Here is a 21,557-nt window from a genome sequence, read left to right on the forward strand (position 1 = left end):
GGGTGTAACATAGCAGCCCATCGGTTTTCTTCAGAGGAGACCAAGGCATAGGACTGTTCAAGTGTGGGAAAAAGAGAATGGCCCAACACTTGAACACGAATCTGGTCATACCCAACATTCAACCCGGCTAAGAAGTCATAGACCCTAATTTTGTCCACAGGTTTCTTATAGGTAGCAATGTCAGCAGCTACAGTAGGGTGGTAATCAGAAAAGTGGTCCAACTGTTGCCAGAGGCTGCGTAGAGTAGCATAGTATTTAGAGACCGACAAGTCTCCCTGAGTAGTATAAAGGACCTTTTTTTTTAGTTCATAAACTTGGGCATCATTGCCAAGCTGCCCATATGTTTCCTTGCAAGCTGACCAAATCTAAGAGGTTGTATCAAGGAGAAGAAATCCATGTGCAAGGTATGAAGTCATAGAACCAATCAGATAGGACATGAGAACCCCATTGTTGGCAAGCCATCTAGTTTGAAGAGGACCAGGAGCTAGCGACATAACACTGGTGCCATCAATATGGCTAGTAAGGCCACGGGCAGCAATGGCAAAAGAGGCAGACCGAGACCACAACATGTAGTTTGAGCCATCCAGTTTGATGGGATTAGGAGGAAAATTGTGGTATTCTGATTTTCCATGGCCATCATGATCAGAAGTGGCAGTTGAAGTAGCAGAGTCACCCATAGTTGCAGTAGAGAAACCCAAATCGCAGAGAGGGACAGTTGTGAAGAGAAATCCAATAAATAAGCCAAGATAAGGGCTGAAAGCAAGGTCGAATGGTCCTCTTGGATGGAGAAAACACCTCCAAAAAAATCAACAGCAATGGAGAACCCTATCCCAAATATCGATGTTGTCAGGGTTTTGAAAAAACACCCTGAAAGTTGAGATTGATGTGGGGGATTGGATCCAAAAAAAAATCTGTAGTAGAGCTGGATGTATGCTGGCCAGGAACTTGTAGATGATGCCCTTGGTGGTAGAAACTCCTCCAAAAAATATAGCAGCAACAAGCAACCCTAAACCCAAAAATCGATAGATGTCAGGGTATTGGAAAACCCTAAAGAAGGAGATCGATTGGAATTAGGGGTCTTCAAATAACTGGTAGATGCTGGATAGGTGCTGGTCAAGGTTGCAGATGAAGCTCCAACAATGGAAAATCAGCCTTCAACAGTGGTAGGGGCCTGATCTTCAAAAATTCTGGAAAACTCCAATATCGCAGAGATAGGGCCAGCAGCTATTGAGCAGGATTTAGGACATGGAAAAAAAGGAAAAGAGGTGGGGAGGAGGGCAGCAACTAGATCATAAGATCACCTCATTAGTGCTGCCCTTGGAGAGGGATGAGAACCAAAGAGAAAGAGGAGAAAAAAAATTGAAAGAGGGAGAAGGGAAAGAAAAACGATGGGAGGGTGGCGGGTTTTGAAAACCTAGATCAGAGAGAGATTTGGCTCTAATACCATATTAACAAAACTGATTTAGGAATAATGCTTGAATGATCTTAGACAGACCCCAAGCCTTTATTTATAATAAAGAGTCAAAGTTACATGGACAAAATTGTCCCTAACATAGCCGACATGGCTGTCCATAAGATAGAACATAGTAAAAAGTCCAGAATATCCCCCACGGTATTCTGGCCCATACAATCCAACATATTCCAAGTGGACAGACTCAAATACAGGAGGCTTAATGGCATGGTGATGTGGTGCCTGGATCTCATGTTCTGGCATAGTAGTTCAGAAGGTGGCAACAAGTGTATTGATGAGTTGGCAGTGTGGCTGAGGTGGCAGCATAGCAGTGGTCAAGGTGCAGGGCCATGGAGATAGGCCATGGGCACACCAAGGCTGCATGGCAGCCATGCATGCATGCCGCAGCCTCAGGCAGCAGGGGCACAGCCCAGCAGCCAAAGGGATGACTTGTCCCTTGGTAAGATGTCACATGTAACTTTTCTTTCTCAAATAGAGCCAAAATAAATAAATGAAAGCTGAAAACGATGAGCATTGGATGATCATACTAGGGAAATCTAGAGAATAGGATAGAATGTTACCTAGAATAGAAAGATGAGGATTGGAGGTTGGCAGGTCTTCTTCTCCCTTCTTTTATACACAATCAAGTCCTCCTTCTCCTTCTCCTTTTTGTCTCTTCAAATTTCCTCAAACTACTCTGTTTCAGCTTCCCATTCTTCTTCAACTCCCCTCGCTTCTAATTCCTTCACATCCCCCATATTTTATAGTGTTTCCCACATCGAAGGAAGATAAAACAGGTGAAGGTAAAGGCTGCACCGCCTCTTCACACTTACTACTCTCCCCCTGAAGAGGTGTCACCGGTGATGGGGAAAAAACGCACGAACTCAGAGAAAGTAACATCCATGGATACAAGTCTTCTCCAAGGATGATGGTAGCACTAATACACCTTCTCAGTAGGAGAATATCCTAGGAATATACACTTGAGGGCTCTCAGATCGAGTAATGTACATTCAGATATACAAACATGAACGTAGCATACACATCCAAACACTTTGGTAGAGATACGGAAAACTAGGGTGTTGAGAGAAAAGACTTTTGAGTTGTGCAAATGGAAATGCACTCCACATCTATACTGCCAGGGCTATGTCCTTCCTTCCAATTTTGAATATTATAGGGATCATGTGATTCATTTGGGGAAATTTTTTCTATACGATTTGATTCATGTATTTTATTGTTAAATTTAAAGTTGGGTATATGCTTTTCTTTCTAAATGTTGGAAATACTACTTATAATTTAACACTTTGTTTCTACCATACATACACGTAAGCAAACATGTGGGCATGTACATGCATGCCAAATAAGAAACAAAAAATTTCTCTTTGTTTGTTCTCCTCTTGGATTCTTCCTTTGATCCTCATTTGTGCATTCTTTAGATTAACTTTTGTTTTTCAATTTTTGCAATATCTAATATTTAATTTTTTGAGCAGTTTAATTATATAGTTTCATTACAATTCTGTTTGCATTGTAAAATTTTGTAAAATTTGTTTTATTTCACTTCTTGTATAAACTAGTGTTTTAATTTTTCTCAATTTCCCGTGCATTATACAGCATAGTTGTCATGGAGTCCTGGCGCTGGAGGAAGTCACATATCGAGCTACACCATGGTGAATGTAAAAATATCGTCCGATATGGCTTCCATGGCGTCGCCATGGACGCCATACCACGATATATTGGCATATCGGTCGATATTTGTACATTTGAATGTAACTTAAATTTTTTTTTTTTAAACCATTTAATAGCTTAGATGCTTTTTTGTTAATGTCTATTGGAGGTGTAACTTGAAAATATACACCTGCAAAGCTGCAATACACATTATCAATTTATCATAAAAATTAAAAACATCAAACATATTACCCTAATTGGGGGGAAATAGAAATCGCAAAAGGCAAAAAAAGTTCGAGAGTCGAGACAGAGGAATAGTTCGTGAGACAGAGGATCGAGATTCCGGCAAGCAGCGACTTTGGCTTTAGTTCCTGGCTTCCTGCAACTCTCGGCAGAGAGAGTTCTTCACTCCTTCAAAGTTCGAAGTTGCGAACACCTCCGGCAACCTCCAGGACTCCAGGCAAGTAAGTTTTTATTATTTTGTTTAATTTGGTTCTTCTTCCTCCTCCCAGTCCTCCTGCAACTCGATCTTTCAGTTCAGTTCTTCTGTTCTTCTCCTCCCAGGCAGTCCTCTTCTTCTTCTTAACTTCTTCTTCTTCAGTTCTTCTCCTCCCAGCCTCCGGCAATGATTAGTGATTACAGCCAGTACTAGTAGTATCGTTTTTTTTTTTTTTTTTTCTTCTTGTCTTGCACAGCCACACATACGCAGTTACACACACAGAGACAGGGAGAGAGTCGAGAGACAGAAGGGGGATTTATTTCAGTTAGTAGTCCTCTCGGTTTTTTTTTTTTTTTTTCTCTTTTCTTCTTCGCAACTGCTTGTACAGTCACAGAGAGGGAGATAGTCGAGAGACAGAGGGGGGCCTCTCGGTTTTTTTTTTTCTCTTTTTTTTTCTTCTTCGCAACTGCTTGTACAGTCACAGAGACAGGGAGATAGTCGAGAGACAGAGGGGAGCCTCTCGGTTTTTTTTTTTCTCTCTTTTTTTTCTTCTTCGCAACTGCTTGTACAGTCACAGAGACAGGGAGATAGTCGAGAGACAGAAGGGGGGGGGGGGGAGGGATTTATTCCAGTTACAGCCATAGTACTCTCTGTTTTTTTTTTCTTTTTTCTTCTTCTTGCCTTGCAGTTGCAGGCTTGCTTACAGTCGCAGACCTCTCAGTTTTTTTTTTTTTCCTTTTTTCTTCTTGTTGCCTTGCACTTGCAGCCTTGCAGGCTTGCACACAACCTCTCAGTTTTTTGTTTCTGCTTCTTGCCTTGCAGTTGCAGGCTTCTTAGCCTATCATTTGATTTTTACTATTGCTTTCAATTATTTGATAGGCTAATCTATATTTTCATACTTTCATATACACTAATGGATATTACACTTCCATGAATTAAACCATAGTATATTAGTAGTACACTTTCATGTTGATTTTTTATGTTATAGGACATATATTATAGCATACTAAATGACATTAAAAATAGAGAAAATAAAAAATAAAACATGGCGACATGTCAATATATCGACGTGACGCCGTGACAACTATGTTATACAGATTCCACGCTAGTTAGTAGTTATTTCCAGGGTAGTTTAACAATCAGTGTCCAGATGTAATCCGTAGGGAGGTTATTATAATAAAAAAATATGTTCTAAAGAATTTAATATAATAAGACATGAGGAAGATGGGCAATAATAATAACACCAAATCAGGGAAATCATTAACCTATTTTCACTTGAAGCCAGTCGATCAAGAATATCATTCAATTCCTTGATTGTTAGTCCACCAGAAGCCATCCCTTGCCTGCGCTGTAAAACCTATTCACACCAGGGAAAGGATACAAAATAAATTATATAAACTCTAAGAATTCAAACATATATTATAATAATGAGGTAAAACAGGGTTGTAAAACAAAATTACATAGCTTGGTTGACAAGTTAAAAGAAACCAGCCAAAATTTGACGAGTAAAAAGGGAAAGAAGAAACTACAAACCATGCAATACCAGCCTCTACCCCTATGGCATCCTTTTGCCTAATGCAGCTCAAGGCCAGGAGAGAACCAAAAGGAAGGTCTGAGTGGGCATAAACCAGCACCAGCCAAAGAAGCCAGTTTGGTCCAGCCCAGGCCAATTTGTGGGGAGTTAATTTCTAGCTAGATAAGTCCCAGCTGTTAGCCCTCTTAGTATTAGATCCTCTGTTTTGATAGCTTAAAGACATTGTGTCCTACTTTGAATATGTATGCATAAGTAGAACTTCTCAGTTACTATTTATTTAGAGTTTTAACCTGCCCATAAAGACCATTAAACGTCACTGAGAATAAGTGTTTTCTACATTTATGCTTACCTCTGTGAATTCATGGTGCTTGGCAATGGACTTCCTCTTTGATTAGGTGGTGGAATCCTAGTTGGTTCTTATCTTCTTCTTCTGTCATTTTCAGTATAAAGATTCGAATTATTAACATCACCAAACATGAAACTTTGATTTCATTCGGCTCCTTTATGGAAGGTGGATAGACTCCCTGATCTAAGGCGTGAATGAAATTCAAAAAAATTTCTTGATAATGGGATCCGTGGACAATCAATGAGGGATGGTCATAATAAAGTTTACAAGTCGTTTTCAGATGTAATTAAAGGCAAAGAAGGAAGATTTCGCGAGACTCTGCTTGGTAAACGGGTCGATTATTCAGGGCGCTCCGTCATTGATGCCTAATGCAGCTCAAGGCCAGGAGAGAACTAAAAGGAAGGCCTGAGTGCCAGCACCAGCCAAAGAAGCCAGTTTTGGTCCAGCCCGGGCCAATTTGTGGGGAGTTATTTTCTAGCTAGACAAGTCCCAGCTGTTAGCCCTCTTAGAATTAGATCATCTGTTTTGATAGCTTAAAGACACTGTATCCTACTTTGAATATGTAATGCATAAGTAGAACTTCTCAGTTACTATTTATTTAGAGTTTTAACCTGCCCATAAAGACCATTTCACTGAGAAGAAGTGTTTTCTACCTTTATGCTTACCTCTGTGGATTCATGGTGCTTGGAAATGGACTTCCTCTTTGATTAGGTGGTGGAATCCTAGTTGGTTCTTATCTTCTTCTTCTGTCATTTTCAGTATAAAGATTCGAATTATGAACATCAGTCCAGCATCATTGACAGGTTGTTGACTTCTCCATTCAATTCTTGCACACAAACAGCATATCCATAAAATTGTTGTGTTTCCTCGAGCATTGGTTTGAATTTCAATTGAATCTTTCTGTTCCGGTTCATGCAAGTATTCTGGTCCTTTAAAAGTTCTAGTCAAGTTATCAGTCCAGAGCCTGATATCTAACCAGAAAAATGACCTGACCAAGTCACAAGTTGTTTCTTTAATCAATCTATATGAACCAACGCTCCAAGAGGTCTTAAATTCTCACTGGTATAAGTTGTTTGCTTAATTTTTGCAACTTGTTCATCAGTAAAGTAAGAAGCAGATAACAAGAGAGTCGGGTAAAACCTATCAGTTGGTAGCTAATCTATGATGTTAAGCGGAGGATATGAACCCTAGTTTGAGATTGGGAGGTGGTTGCAGGGGAAGAAGCATGGAAGATAGAGGAGATGATTGAAAAAGTAGCCATTCCTGCTAACTGACAAGCTCTTGATGTTGCTGCTGCTGATAAGCTTCCTGTACAGGCTCAACTCTCTCCATCGAAAGAACGCTCCTCTACCTGGCTTGAAGAGTATAAGAGGCGTTCCCCGACGAATAGAGAAACTTCTAATACTGTCCCTGCCGGACGATGACAAGCACAAGATAGTCAAGACCGACGCAGAAATCAAACTGCTGCTTCCCAACTTTCTGGCGTCCCCTAAACCAATCGCATATAATCAGTCCTCCATGCTACCTGCCAAGCCCAGCATCTTTGATCATTTCTGCTCGCCAGGGAATATTGCAGAGGTAGTTAAATAACTATTTTTCAATGCAACTTCCTGTCACTACATATCTGAACAATCATACGTTTGTCCATGAGGTGAAGAGAATTAATTATACAGAAAGTTCCTATAGTGCATATGATTTTGAAGCCCGGTTTCCATCCAAATGTACCAGATTTTTTTGGGGGGTGGGAGATGGATTCAATCTAAGTAACTGTAGAAATCAGAATCCTATCCACAGAATCGGAGGGCTCACAAAGCCAGCAGGTTGAACAACAAAATTGATTCCGATCTATGAGTCTGATCAACCCCAAAATTTATCCCAATCTCCACCAATGTTTTGCTGCTGGTCCCCAGGCCGGATAAAGGAGGAGGGTTTGTGCGTCAGGTCAACAGCGGGCACCAAAAAAACATTAGCCAAGCCTTTTTTGCATGGATCCTAAGCCTTATATTTTCAAAGTTATGCCAAGGCGTCCCCCGAAAGCGACGCGCTACACTTTGACCCAGGTGTAGTGAATTTTGAGCAAGGGTTAACTAAGGCGTCCCTTGTAAGTGATGCACCGCTTCGACACCCGGATGCGGTGACAAGTAGGCAAGGGTTCTCGCACATGGACGAGTACGGTAAAGAAGCTAGTCCAAAAGCATAGGATTATATTAGCACTCTGGAACATAGGATCTTTAAGGATAAAAGTCTACAATTGACAGATGTTATGAGAAGGATTAACATAGTTTTATTCAAGGGACTAGGTGGAAGGGAAAAAAACTAAGGATTGGATGACTTTAACTATGGTATACATGGGATAAAAGTAATAGAAGTGGAGTGGGCATACTAGTGGATAAATATTTAAAAAATGATCTTGCAGATGTTAAAAGATCTAGTGATAGGATTATATCCATCAAGCTTGCGTTGGAGAAAAGGTTATCAATATAACTAGCACTTACATACCCCAAGTACAATTGGATGAAAATAATAAGATACAATTTTGGGAACACATGGATGGTGTTATAATATCAGAAATTATACAATCAGATTAGAAGAAGAAAACAGAGAAGAAGAAGGAAGACGAGAACGGAAGAAGAAGCCACAAATCCAAAAGAGAGGATGGACCTGCGGTAGAACTCTATGTTCTATCGCAGGTCACTTAATGTCTTATATAATAATAAATACTAAAGGACAAAACTGCCCTTACATAATGCAGAAGTAATAAAGAACATAAATAAAAAACATAAAGGACCTATCTGCCCTTATCTACTCCAACACTCCCCCTCAAGCTGGAGCATATATATCACCCATGCTCAGCTTGTTACAACAAGACCGAAAACTAGGAGCAAACAAGGACTTGGTGAACACATCAGCGATCTGATCAGACGAAGAGACAAACGGTGTCTCAACAAGCTTCTTCAAAACGACGCTGCGAACAAAGTGACAATCCACCTCTATATGCTTTGTTCTTTCATGAAAAACAGGGTTACTAGCAATATAGATGGCTACCCGGTTGTCACAAAACATCTTCATAGAGGTTGGAACTGATAAACCCATCTCAAGCAGGAGAGACCTAACCCACATCAACTCTGCAGTGGTATGGGCCATGGTTCTATACTCCGCTTCAGCACTGGACCTGGCAATCGTGGTTTGTTACTTGCTCTGCCACGTTACTAGATTTCCCCCAACGAACGTGCAATATATAGTAGTAGATCTACGGTCACTAGCTGAACCTGCCCAATCAGCATCAGAGTAAGCAACAAATTCCATATGCTTATTGGGTCGATAAATCAGCCCCTTCCCAGGGGCCCCCTTCAAATACCGAAGAATCCGAACGGCTGCACCCCAATGAGACTTACAAGGAGACTGCATAAACTGGCTAAGAACACCAACAGCATAAGAAATATCTAGCCTAGTGGCTGTCAAATACAACAATTTCCCAATCAAGCTTCTGTAGGAATGAACATCCTTCAGACCCTCACCATCATCAAAGCCAAACTTGTGATTAGGAATCATAGGAATATCTACTGGTTTTGCAGCAAACATACCAGTTTTAGTCAAGAGATCTAACACATACTTCCTTTGAGACAGACTGATTCCCTTTTTACTTCAAATAACTTCAATCCCAAGGAAGTAGTGAAGTTGTCCCAAATCTTTAGTTTGAAAATGCTGTTGTAAGTAATTTTTCACTTCTGTGATTCCACTCTCATCAGTCTGTGACACAATAATGTCATTAACATACACAACAAGTAACCCCAACTTCTCTCTTTGGCAATGAACAAACAAAGAGTGGTCTGAGAAGCACTAAGTGAAACCAAAACCAGTCACAACTGAACTAAACTTCTCAAACCACGCACGGGGAGACTGTTTCAGCCCATAAATGGCCTTGTGCATCCTACACACACGACCATTATTCTCCCCCTGAGCAACATAGCCTGGAGGTTGCTCCATATAGACCTCTTTAAGTAGGTCACCATAAAGAAAAGCATTCTTGATATCTAACTAGCACAAAGGCCAATCAAAGTTCACCACCAGAGAAATAATGAGGCGAACAAAATTCAGTCTAACCACAGGAGAGAAGGTCTCAAAATAGTCAACACCATAAGTTTGGGTAGACCCTTTAGCTACCAGGCGGGCTTTGAGCCGCTCAACAGACCCATCAGAATGATACTTAATAGTGTACACCCAACGACACTTGACTAGGTCTTTCCCAAGAGGTAAATCAACTAACTCCCACGTATGTCGAGTCAATAAAGCATCCATTTCCTTATCCATGGCCTTTTTCCAGGCAAGATTGGTAAGATCCTCAGTGTGAGTGCGAGGGACAGCATAAGAAGATAAGGAAGTAGCAAGACTATGAGGGCAAGACGAAAGATGAGATAAAGAGACAAAATTCTCAATAGGATAGGTAACTAAAGATTTTTTAATACGTGAACGTTTACCTTTCCGAGTGGCAATGGGTAAGTCATCAGGATCCGGATCAGCTGGTAAGTCGGAAGGAACAGGTAAGACTAAATCTCCACCAGAGGTTGAGGAAGGTGCAGCAAGCAATGCAGAAGGGCCAATCTGATCTGTATGGATCTGCCCAAAGGGCCTCTTGTGCCGGTACACTTGTAGTGGAGTAGTCATAGGAACAATGGCAGGAATGGAAGGAGGGTTAGACACAGCTAATGGATCATTGGACACGGTGGGCTGAGCAGAAAAATAAGATGGACCTTCGAAGAAGGTGACATCTGCACTCACAAATTGTCTTCTAGTGAGAGGGTCATAACACCTGTATCCCTTCTAGGTCCTAGAGTAACCCAGGAAGAAACATTTGGTTGACCGAGGGCCCAATTTATCCCCATGGAGATGGAGATTATAAACAAAGCAAACACACCCAAAAACTCTAGGAGGCAAACCATAGTTATCAAGGCATCGCCATGGCGTCCAAGCTCCTTGGTCGCCTTGGGTGCCTTGGGCGCCATGGCGGGTGCCTTGCAACCATGGCGGTGTCGCCTTGATTTTTTGCCCTCTAAAACGCCATGGCCGCCTTCCCACCTTGATAACTATGAGGCAAACTAAAACTCGAAACACCGGGAAACAAAATAGAAAAAGGTGATTTGTCACCAAGAATAAAAGAAGGCATCCGGTTAATCAAAAAACACGCAGTATGGACTGCATCACACCAAAAATGTTTGGGCACCTGCATATGCAACATGAGGGCCCTGGCAACTTCAAGCAATTGCCTATTTTTTCGCTCCGCTACCCCATTTTGTTGGGGAGTATAGGAGCAACTAGTTTGATGAATGATCCCATTAGCAATACAAAAAGAGGATATCTCATATTGAACAAACTCCAAAGCATTATCAGACCGAAAAACCTTTATAGAGGCACTGATTTTTTATTTCATTGCAGAAATTTGGAAACAGTTAAAAATTCTGATCTATCCTTTAAAAAGAACAACCAAGTAGTTCTGGAATAATCATTCACAAAAGTCACAAAATACCGAAAACCATGTCTATTACTTGCTCGACAAGGGCCCCACACATCTGAATGCACTAATGAAAATAAAGAAAGGGCGAGAGGGATAAGTAGCACGATGATGCTTGCCCAACTCGTAGCCTTCACACTCTAATTTATTTAAAGATTTAAACTGGGGAAAAACAACTTTTAACCTAAACAAAGCTAAATGTCCTAGCCTACAATGCCATTGAAACGGAGACTCTCCACCAACAGTAGTCGCTGCAGCTGAAGCAGACGGGGCAGCACCATTCAAATAATATAGTCCATCTTTCTCACATCCCCCACCAATCGTCTTCCTCGTGTGAAGATCCTGAAAAACACAGTAAGAAGGAAAGAATATTACAAAACAACTCAAATTTTTTGTAAGTTGACTAACAGAAGAAGGCTTAAGGGATATTGGGGAACATGTAAGACAGACGAAAGAGAAATATTGGAATTAAGAGGAACAGTACCATGTCTGGTAACAAGAGTGGAGGAACCATTGGCCACAATAACAGGAGGGGTATGAGAGCTAGAAGAAATAGAACTAAAAACAGATGACTTACCAGTCATGTGAGCAGAGGCCCCCAAATCAATGATCCAGAGTGTGGAAGCAGTGGAAAAGAGAGCAGCAGGTGTACCTGAATGAGAAAGAGTGGCAGTGGAGGTGGATGCCCCAGAAGTGGAAGTGGATGATTCCAGACTCTTGTTGCGTCGTATGAGTTATTGCAGCTCATCACGGATGTTGGTAGAAGAATCTCCCACAGTCGAATCAGCCTTAGTATCACTAGGTGTAAGAAAATCAATACCATCTTCAAAAGCTGCATGATTGGCCAAGTTTTGAGCCCAGTCGGGTTTCCCATACTTGGACCAGCATGTGTCAACAATATGGTTTGTCTTCCCACAATAAGCACACAATCGGGCTGCTTTATCAATATGCTGCCCACCAGAATTACGATCACCAAAAGCCACGGCCTCTAGTAGTAGTAAAAGCAGACTTTTCCTTGAGGTTAGTGTTAGGCTTAGAGGGCAATACGCTGCAGCCTAGAAAAAGTGTCTTTCAAAGTTGGGACAGATTCACCAGCCAACAAATATCTTTTGACAGCCTTGAGACTAGGACTTAAACCAGCCAGAAACTTAGAGACAAAAACCTTGTTTCCTTGAGCCTTCAACTTTTCAATGTCAATAGTAATAGGCTGGAAAACATTTAGTTCCTCAAGCATGCCTTTGAAGGCACTGTAATAGTCTTGGAGAGACTTGTCTCCCTGCTGAAACTGAGACAACTTCTCGTAAAGGTCGAAGATACGTGTCATACTCTTCTCTTGAGAGTAGGTCTCCTTGAGATCATCCCAGACTCCCTTTGTCGTGGTATGAAACATAACATTCGCAGCGATATCCGGCTCCATGCTGTTCCATAACCAGATTAAAATAATAGCATTCTCTTTATTCCAAGTGTTGTAATCCTTAGAATCAGGTTCAGGAGGAGGAAAGGTAATGTAAACTCGGTTAGCTTGTGCCCACAATAAGTAGTTGGAATTCCCCTTCAACTTTATGGAAGTAATCTGAACATTGACATCGTAGTGGAGGGTCTTCGAATCAGCCAGAGTAGACAACCTTCAAAAAACTCGATAAGGATAAGCCCCAAGGTAATCGATTCTGAAGTAAGGTAAGTAAGGAAGTAGCAACCAAAACCAGCAGTTGGCAATAAGGATAACTAATTGTAGTCAAGGCAGAAGTAATTGACCGCAACAATACTACAGCAAATAGAAGCAGCCAAGACAATAAATAAGGCTAAAATCAATCCCAGTGTCAAGGTTTCTGGGAAGAAGTAGGAAATCTTCAAATAAGCAACACCATCAGTCAAACAGCATTGTAATAACCTCCAGAAGTACTGCACACCATGTAGAAGTAGGCTGGAATAAAAAAAAACTTGAATAACAAACTTCCCAGGGAAAATCGATAATTGTCAGGGTTTTCTCCTGGCATCGATCTCAGCAATCTTCAACTGTATTTGAGGGAAACCTCCAATCAGTCATTAAGTAAGGTAAGTAACAATAGAAATCAATCCATTAATCCTTCGAAGGAGTGTGATTACATCATAGAAATAGCAGCTATAGGTGGCTGCACACCACAAGCAAAAAATGATAAAGGAAACTCAGAAGAGAATCATGAGGGTGGGCTCCAATCTGATTAAACAAGCTCTGATACCATGCTATAATATCAGAAATTATACAATCAGATTAGAAGAAGAAGCCACAAATCCAAAGAGAGGATGGACCTGCGGTAGAACTCTATGTTCTATTGCAGGTCACTTAATGTCTAATATGATAATAAATACTAAAGGACAAAACTGCCCTTACATCATGCGGAAATAATAAAGAACATTGTAGAAAACCTAGGACCTGTAACCAGTAACTTGAGAGAGAAGAGAAGATGAAAGAAGAATTGATTGTAATGCTTGAGTTATTTAACTGATAGGTAAGCCCCTCTATTTATAATAGAGGGGAAATTACAAAGTGACTAAACTAGGCGATGTGGGACTAAAACCCACATAGCCGACATAAACTTAATAATATAAGAAGAATAAAATTACCCCAAAAAGACCAGAATACCCCCCATGATATTCTGGATTACATATTCCAACACTCCCCCTCAAGCTAGATTATACAAATAAGAGGAGGAAAATCCAACTTGAACTAAATAAAAAAAAAAGAACTCAATAATAATGTTAACACTCCCCCCTCAAGTTGGTGCATACAAGGTACTAATGCCCAACTTGAACAAAACTGTACCAACCCAACTGAAAGTCCTCAAATAGGCAACAACCAAATATCTTCAATACTCTTCAATACTTCAATCTCCCCCTTAGCAAACTCAACCCAATAACGAAGGATACCCAATGGCAATGGTGGAGAAAACTGATCTTCTATGTTTTGCACCAATGTTCCTGCAAGTTCTGCGTTCTGCAATGTCTGCAGGTGTATTGTACATAATCCCCCCCCTCATGTATAGTACAGGTGGACATAACAGAGATGATGTAAGAGATAGGGCAAAAACATTATATTCCAGAATTTTCCAAGAGATGCAAAGGGTAATGGAAAAGGAAGAAATGGCAAATTAGAGAATACCATTATCGTCTAAAGTGGTTATGGGTATATGCCAAAGGTATGGGATATGAAGGGAATTAGAATTATTGAAATGGAATAGAGTTGGAAAAAGGATGGCATGGCTCTAATTTGGTTGAAATCCATGTTTAAATACAAACCAAGCCAAAGGGCAACCTGGTAATAAACCAGAATTTTCAAGGGTCAATTGGGTAGTCAAATAGGGGAATGTATTAAAAAGTAATGGCAGTTCCGTAAATAACCAGAATTTTGCAAGGGGCCCTTGGTAAATAAGAAAGTAATGGGTCATGTAGGGAATTAGATTTATAGATGGGGGACATACTTGGAAGGAGCAAACTCTTAATGGCAAGATGTAAATAGACATGAAAAGGATGGATAATAATTAAGGTAGGGTAATAGGAGCATTAAATACCAAATAGGTTAATAGGGGAGAATGAACCCTGAGTAAGGAGAAGCCCATCGTCTTCAACCTCAAGGCTTCAAACAGCAGCGGAAACCAGGTTTGATTTTCAAGGGAGGAACTCACTCGATTGGCTTCTATTTACCTTGAGATTTCAATCGATGAATCATAACCCAAGACCCTTCTGATTCCCAGTAATATCAGACCTAAACAGCCAATATATTCCAAGAAGGATTGGCTGAAACAGATGTGGCGGAAAGCTTAGATTCAGATTTGATTTCTGATTAGAACTTCAAACATAGAACAGAAATCAACTCAAGGCTGTAAAGGGTGAATCGACCAGGGAAAGGAGGAGGCGGAACAAAAAATGCATCTTCAACCTCTCTTTAACCAATTCCAAGAACCAGCCACAAGAGAAAAACAAGAACCAGGGATTAATTCAAATAGGCAGCAAGCAACAGAAGAACAGCAGCAAACCAAAATTTGATTCCACAAATAAACCTTCGATAGCAATCGAAGTAAACAGCAGCAGCGACAATTGATGAATCGATCCAAATAAAATTTCCCACAGCAAGAATCAACCCTGGAAACCAGAAATCGAAGAACCCAACCATAGCAGTAGAGCTTCTTCAACCATTGATGGTAGCAGGGGTATTGTATTAGCAGCAGCGTATCACGTACCCAACAAGGAATAAATCCCTCGAATAAAAGCAGCGGCAAACAAGAACCAGATCTGAAACTGGCCAAAAAAAAGAGTTGTTCCCAATAATAACCTTGATCGATCTCCAAGGAATCTTCAAACAGAACAGCAATCGATTCAAAAAGGATTCCAAAATATCCAGTCAATGCATCCCAGCATGAACTAGAAATCGATTCCACAAGAATCAGAAATCAGCAGCAAGATTCTTCAACCAGAAATCCAAATCAGTAGCAGCCATTGAGTCCATCGAACAATTCTTCGAATCTGGAAAGACCAACAAATGACTGGAAGATTAAAAAAATTGATAAAGATTAAATGAGCAGGAAACCCTAGTTCTTCTTTTCTTTCTATGAACTAGGGTTTCTCCATAGATCGGAGAACCTTGAAACAACTCTCAAAACTGCAAATCTTGGAGAGAATCAGTCACTGGTTGCCTAGCTCTGATACCATGTAGAAAACCTAAGACCTGTAACCAGTAACTTGAGAGAGAAGAGAAGATGAAAGAAGAATTTATTGTAATGCTTGAGTTATTTAATTGATAGGTAAGCCCCTCTATTTATAATAGAGGGGAAATTACAAAGTGACTAAACTAGGCAATGTGGGACTAAAACCCACATAGCCGACATAAACTTAATAATATAAGAAGAATAAAATTACCCCAAAAAGACCAGAATACCCCCATGATATTCTAGATTACATATTCCAACAAACATAAATAAAAGACATAAAGGACCTATCTGCCCTTATCTACTCCAACAGATGGGTTAGTGTAAGGTTTTAGTCAAGGAGAAAAGATTATATAGGGGAAGATCTGAATGGACATGTTCGAAGTGATCGTAGAGGCTATGAAAGAGTACATGGAGGATATGGTTTTAGAGAGAGGAATGAGGAGGAGACTTTAGTTTTAGATTCTATTGTGGCTTATGGTTTATCTATAGTAGACACATACTTTGAGAAGAGAGAGGATCATTTAATTACCTTCAAAAGTGGGCATCTTAGTAGCCAAATATTTTCTTTTTAACTAAAAGGACCAATAGGTTGTCATGAAAGGGTTGTAAGGTTATACCAGAGGAGAGCCTAACCACACAACATACATCAGTGGTCATGGATATGTGTCTCATAACGTCGAATCATAAGAAAGGTAAGATTATTTGCCCTAGGATAAGGTTGTTATGAAAGGGTTATAAAGTTATACCAAAGGAGAGCCTAACCATACAACATACATCAGTGGCATGGATATGTGTCTCATAACATCGAATCGTAGGAAAGGTGAGATTATTTTCCCTAGGATAAGGTGGTGGAGCTTAAAGGAGAAAACTTGAAAGCATTTACTGATAAATTGGTCAAACAAGAAAAGTGGGACTTTGATGGAGATACTAATATGATGTGGAATGAGATGATTACTTGTATTTAGAGGGTTGTTAAAGATGTCCTAGGTGAATCTAAAGGAAAACGTAACTCATCTAGGGAGACTTGGTGGTGGGATGATGAGGTTCAAGCATCCATTAAGGCTAAGAAAGCTAGTTTTAAGACATGGCAAAGGACTAAAGATGTATAGGATTTGAAAAGGTATAAATTTGCTAAAAATGAAGCTAAGAAGATTGTGGGAAAAGCAAGGTGAAGAGATACGAGGATCTTTATAATAATTTGAGAACAAACGACGGGGAAAAAGCTATCAATAAGATAGTCAAAATGAGGAAAGAAAGAGTAGAGAGTTCAATCACGTTAGATGCATTAAAAGTAAAGATTATAAAGATCTAACAAGAGATGAGGACTTTTAAGGAAAATGGAAAAACTATTCTAAAGCTTACTAAATAAAGACATTCTGAGTAATAGTGTCCCGGAAGGTTGCATTGCCCATCAAGATGCCACATGTCGTAGATATATAAGAAAAATAAGAGTACCTGAAATAAAAGAAGCTTTAAGGAGGATGAAAGTATGCAAGACACCAAGTCAAGATGGTCTCAATAAAAGTGTTGAAGAGTTTAGGAATCTGTGGATTATCTTGGCTAACCAAGTTGTATAAGATTAAGAACACAAGAAAAATGCCAAATGAGTGGACGAGAAGCATTGTGGTTCCCTCACGTGCACTCACGTCAACAATAACCTGTAGGCACAAACACAATCCACAAAGCCCACAGAGAATTACGTGGTTCACCCGAAGGCTATGTCCACGGAGCAATGACCACTCGAGCACCGACTCGAAAAGTGGCTTGTATGTATAAGCACGATATGGAACAATTCCACTAGCTCCCACCAGTGAGGAGCACCCACCCCTTACAATTTCAACACAGCACCCACTGCCCAATACATTAGTTACACACCCACGTAATAGTGTTTACAACCAATCACCAATGATAATAGGTTTACAAAGAAAACCTAGACAATGATGTCTACCCAAGCCCCAAAGTAAACATACATGTCAAAATATAAAGACAAAATAAATCAGAAATCAGATAACAGAACCCCACACTGATTTCAATGTCTGCAGCCAATAAGCAACTTTAACAAGAGTAGCAGCAATTTAACTTCAAGCTTCAATAGGACAGCAAAGCAGCAACTCCTTCATGTCAAAAAGTATTACAGCATACATTATAAGGCAGCACTTTATATTAGTAGCATCAACAATCAACTTCCAAGAAGAACGACATGGCAGCAATTAGAGGCAGCATCATTCAATTGTAACGACGACTTCTTCCTTCCTCATCAAATCTCAAAGATAGGACAGCAATGATAAATTGATAATAGCCCCAATTTACTCCTTTCTTTTCGCTTCAAATCAAATATCAGTCATATGGCACAACAGTAGCAGCAACAAGCATTTAGATTCTCAGATTAAATAAATAGCCCTATATATAACCTTACAAACCGTGCAGCAAGTATATACTCTAATTAATGGATCAGCAACTCTTTTTCACTTCAAGATATATCAGCAGCAACACAATTACACCGGAGCTTCAAGTCAACAATAATACCTCAGACATTAATGTTAGCAGCAGCCATACCTTTTCAACTTGCACCTCTCAGATTACTGTAGCAACATAGACAAACCCGAGATTGCCTCCTCTTTACTCAGATTCTCAAACTCCACATGACAGCAAGCATTCCTCTCTTTCTTCTTCAATAGAATATGACAGCAACCATAGAATATTCAGAACGTCATATCACTGCAACAAATAAATCCTAGCGTCCACTCTGTCCAATCTCTTCTTCAACCTCTCTCACAGATTTCTCTCTATTTCTTTTACAAATCTGAAGCACTAGGAGAGATAAACCTTTGCATGCAACAGCCCCTCATTTTTTTATATTAACACAAATTTGTAACTTGTTGAAGCAGCAATCATATTGATGTAATAATCTTCAAGAAATCGATGTGACAATCAGTTGAAAGAAATCCTAGCAGCTTGTAGCACTCTTAAACTCAATTAGGATTTGGAATCAAGAACCAATGGAAGGGGATGGGGGAAGGAAATGGCTATCTCAGCCTGAGCATCTCACCCAACCTATCTCAGGATTTTTGGAATGGCTAAAGCCAAAATTTCATTAATAAAATTTGTGTCCAATGCTGGCCTTCCTTACAAACTTATAAAGAAAACTCAAAAATAGACTTAGACACTAAAAAGAAAAGGCCTAACCCTATCCTTAACTAATAAGGTAACCTAAATTGACTAGGAAAGTGAAATAATAAAGAAAACAAATACAAAATAGGACTCTAACTAAACTAAGGAAGTAAATCCCGTTTTTCTATTTTCTACCCATATTTTAGGCCCATTAAATTGGCCAATTACAAAATAAACCAAACCCATGGGATCTAAAGCCCAACACCTACATAACCTAAGCCAAAGCTTATTTTCTATAAAATAAGCTCTCTAAGTGACTTATTTACATCAGTAGGGTCCCATGTTGCTTAAGAAGTGACAACGCTTACAATTGGGTGTTTGTATTCTTGCTTGGACCCGAGTATATTGTTTAGAACGCACCACAGTCAACACTTCCGATGTGAGCTCATTTTTCTAGTTCTCGATTGGAGCAATGAATTCCTGCTGCCCAAGTGGGAGAATGTAATGTTTTCACCATATGTGGGCTAACATCCAATCATTGTATGGGTATGGACTAGACGACTAGTGGATGGGTGCTGCCTGATGAGCATGGTTGGATGAAGCCCTATGAGAGAGGTGGCCTCCCTAGTGGGTAGAGGCTTCAGTGAACCCATTCTAATAAGGGTAAAGATAATTTTATGTATGGGCTTACTTGCAGTTATGTCTTGTTATAGGCGAGACAAACTGTTTTTAATTACAGGGTTGGTCCCTACTCCCAGTCTATATAATGATAGCAATCCCCATTAGTTGCTAATCCTAGCAATTGAATAGAGAAGGGAGTAGACAAGATCAACAGAAGGAGAGATAACAGTTGTACAGAATTATTCATCACACGCTATGGATCCGAGTACGAGGTTCCATTCTTGAATCTCTTGTTTGTGATTACAAGTTCAATAATTCATCATGTTGATCGTCTAAATTATTTCTAACATGATGGACTGAAAGAGCTGATCCCATCCCCCCTTCTATATCCCTTTATTCTTCTTCTTCTTCTTCATATCCTTTTATGTTTCTTCTTTCATATGTAAACAGAAAAAACAAATATAAAGTTTCAGTTATTCAATTTGTTCTTCTTTATTGTGTTGATCCTGTCAGCAATCGATCTCCCACTAGTTTCCTTGGTCCGCGGGGTTTTGTCGCACATCTCTCTCTGCGGGGGCTGCTCCTAGGGAGAAATACTCCTCCTTGTTCTCTCCTTCACCAGCAAAGGAAGATTGCTATGAACTCCGCTTCGTCAAACCTTGAATGAAGGCTGGTAAGAGCATTGTGAACTGCTCGGATATTGTTGTGAAGTCTGAAGCCTATTAGGTGGAGCAATGCCATTGTAGGTTACTTTAACAGTCGTAAACCACCGTTTGAGGCCATGAAGAGCTTTCTAAAAAAAAAAACAAAGGAAATCTTAAAGTAACATTGAGTTCTACTTGATGGAGAATGGGTTTTTCATCTTCGTTTTGTCTCAAAGCAAGATAAATCTCGCATTCTGGAGGGGGATCTTGGAACATTCAGAGAAAGCCACTGCTTATGCGCCCAAGGACTCCAAAGTGTCAGTTATCAAAGATGGGCCTTTGCACCATTCCCGTTTGGATCAGACTCTCCAACCTTCCCCACCATTACTGGTCGGCAGAGGCTTTAAGTATTATTGGTAGCACCTTAGGCATCCCCTTGTGCACTGATAGAAGAACCAAGTCCATGGAAATGTACCGGATTTATTCCTCTGGAATCTCGAGTTAACCTATAACTCATGGATGCAAGCTAGATGATATTGTAAAATATATGACTTGAAACAGTAGCTTAGGAGAAAGTAGTTGGAGATGGTATAATAAAGAAACAAAGGAACACTAGCCAGGAGCAAATTCTAAAGAAGCAATAACTTTTCAACATAAAAAGTAAAAACCCACAAAGAAGTCAAGAAAATTAAATAGAGACGCAGAGAAACGCCCATATTATGAACAAATCTAAAAAGCTTCAAAACCAAATAGAAGCTAAGTGAAGAAAGAACAAATTCAATATTTTTCAAGAAACCCACATCAAGTGTAAGCAATCAAGCAGCGAAAACACACCTCAGCAGCGACAAGCGCAAAGTTGCCGGCATTGGCACCAGTTTTCGCTCCTCCCTTGCGCCAATTCATGAGGTGAAGAGCATCTTCCGACTCCCTCGACATTCCGATTGCGTCAATAAGGCAAGTCGCGAGCACAGACTCCTTCAACCCATATGTCCCCCTCTCTCGATCGAGAGACGGAAGAATTAATCGAATAGCACTGAAATAGTAACCTGGCTTGCAGAAATTGTCGAGGAATTTACGAAACTTGGAACGTTTCTTTGCTGATGACTTGCTACGTTGCATCCAATTGAACATACTGCACACAACACTGAACTTCACCGTATGATCGGACATTTCTCTCTCGCTGTGTGCGCGGGCATCTGTGATGGCGCCTCTTTCTTAACGTATGAATAGAAACAGGAACACTGTAACGGAAATGCCCGATACGACGAAACTGCACGAAGAACCTGTTATAGGCTTGTTGATATCCCTAGCTTTGGATGATATCCCAACCTTTGGATGATCAACTCTGGCTCATCCGGAAGATCCAGTGTTATGGTCCAGAGTTGGATCATAGGACCAAACCTTAAACCAACCATGTGGAGACCAGTGCACCTATTCCCTAAGGACGTGTTTGGTCTGGTGAACCAATTGGTGCTGCACCAATAGGTTCATGATTCCAAATTAAATAAACCGTTTGGTTCAAAATGATAGTGAACTGATCCGGGTTCATGAATGTA

At 40.2% G+C, this 21,557-nt stretch overlaps 1 protein-coding gene across 2 annotated transcripts in view; it reads right to left on the reverse strand.

Annotated features, from left to right (window-relative positions):
- Nucleotides 1-21,242, reverse strand: part of LOC122662052 (DNA ligase 4) — a 144,633-nt gene extending 123,391 nt beyond the window's left edge. For both annotated transcript variants that reach the window (XM_043857609.1, XM_043857608.1), the window contains exons 1-2: nt 20,836-21,242; nt 4,817-4,908 (exon numbers count right to left, since the gene is read on the reverse strand). In XM_043857609.1, the coding sequence (XP_043713544.1) occupies nt 4,817-4,908; nt 20,836-21,171 (428 nt within the window). In that variant the 5' untranslated portion in view covers nt 21,172-21,242. The remainder of the gene's footprint in view (nt 1-4,816; nt 4,909-20,835) is intronic.
- Nucleotides 21,243-21,557: the final 315 nt, after the last annotated feature.

The sequence above is a fragment of the Telopea speciosissima genome, chromosome 5, assembly GCF_018873765.1.
Source record: "Telopea speciosissima isolate NSW1024214 ecotype Mountain lineage chromosome 5, Tspe_v1, whole genome shotgun sequence".
NCBI classification, from domain to species: Eukaryota; Viridiplantae; Streptophyta; class Magnoliopsida; order Proteales; family Proteaceae; genus Telopea; species Telopea speciosissima.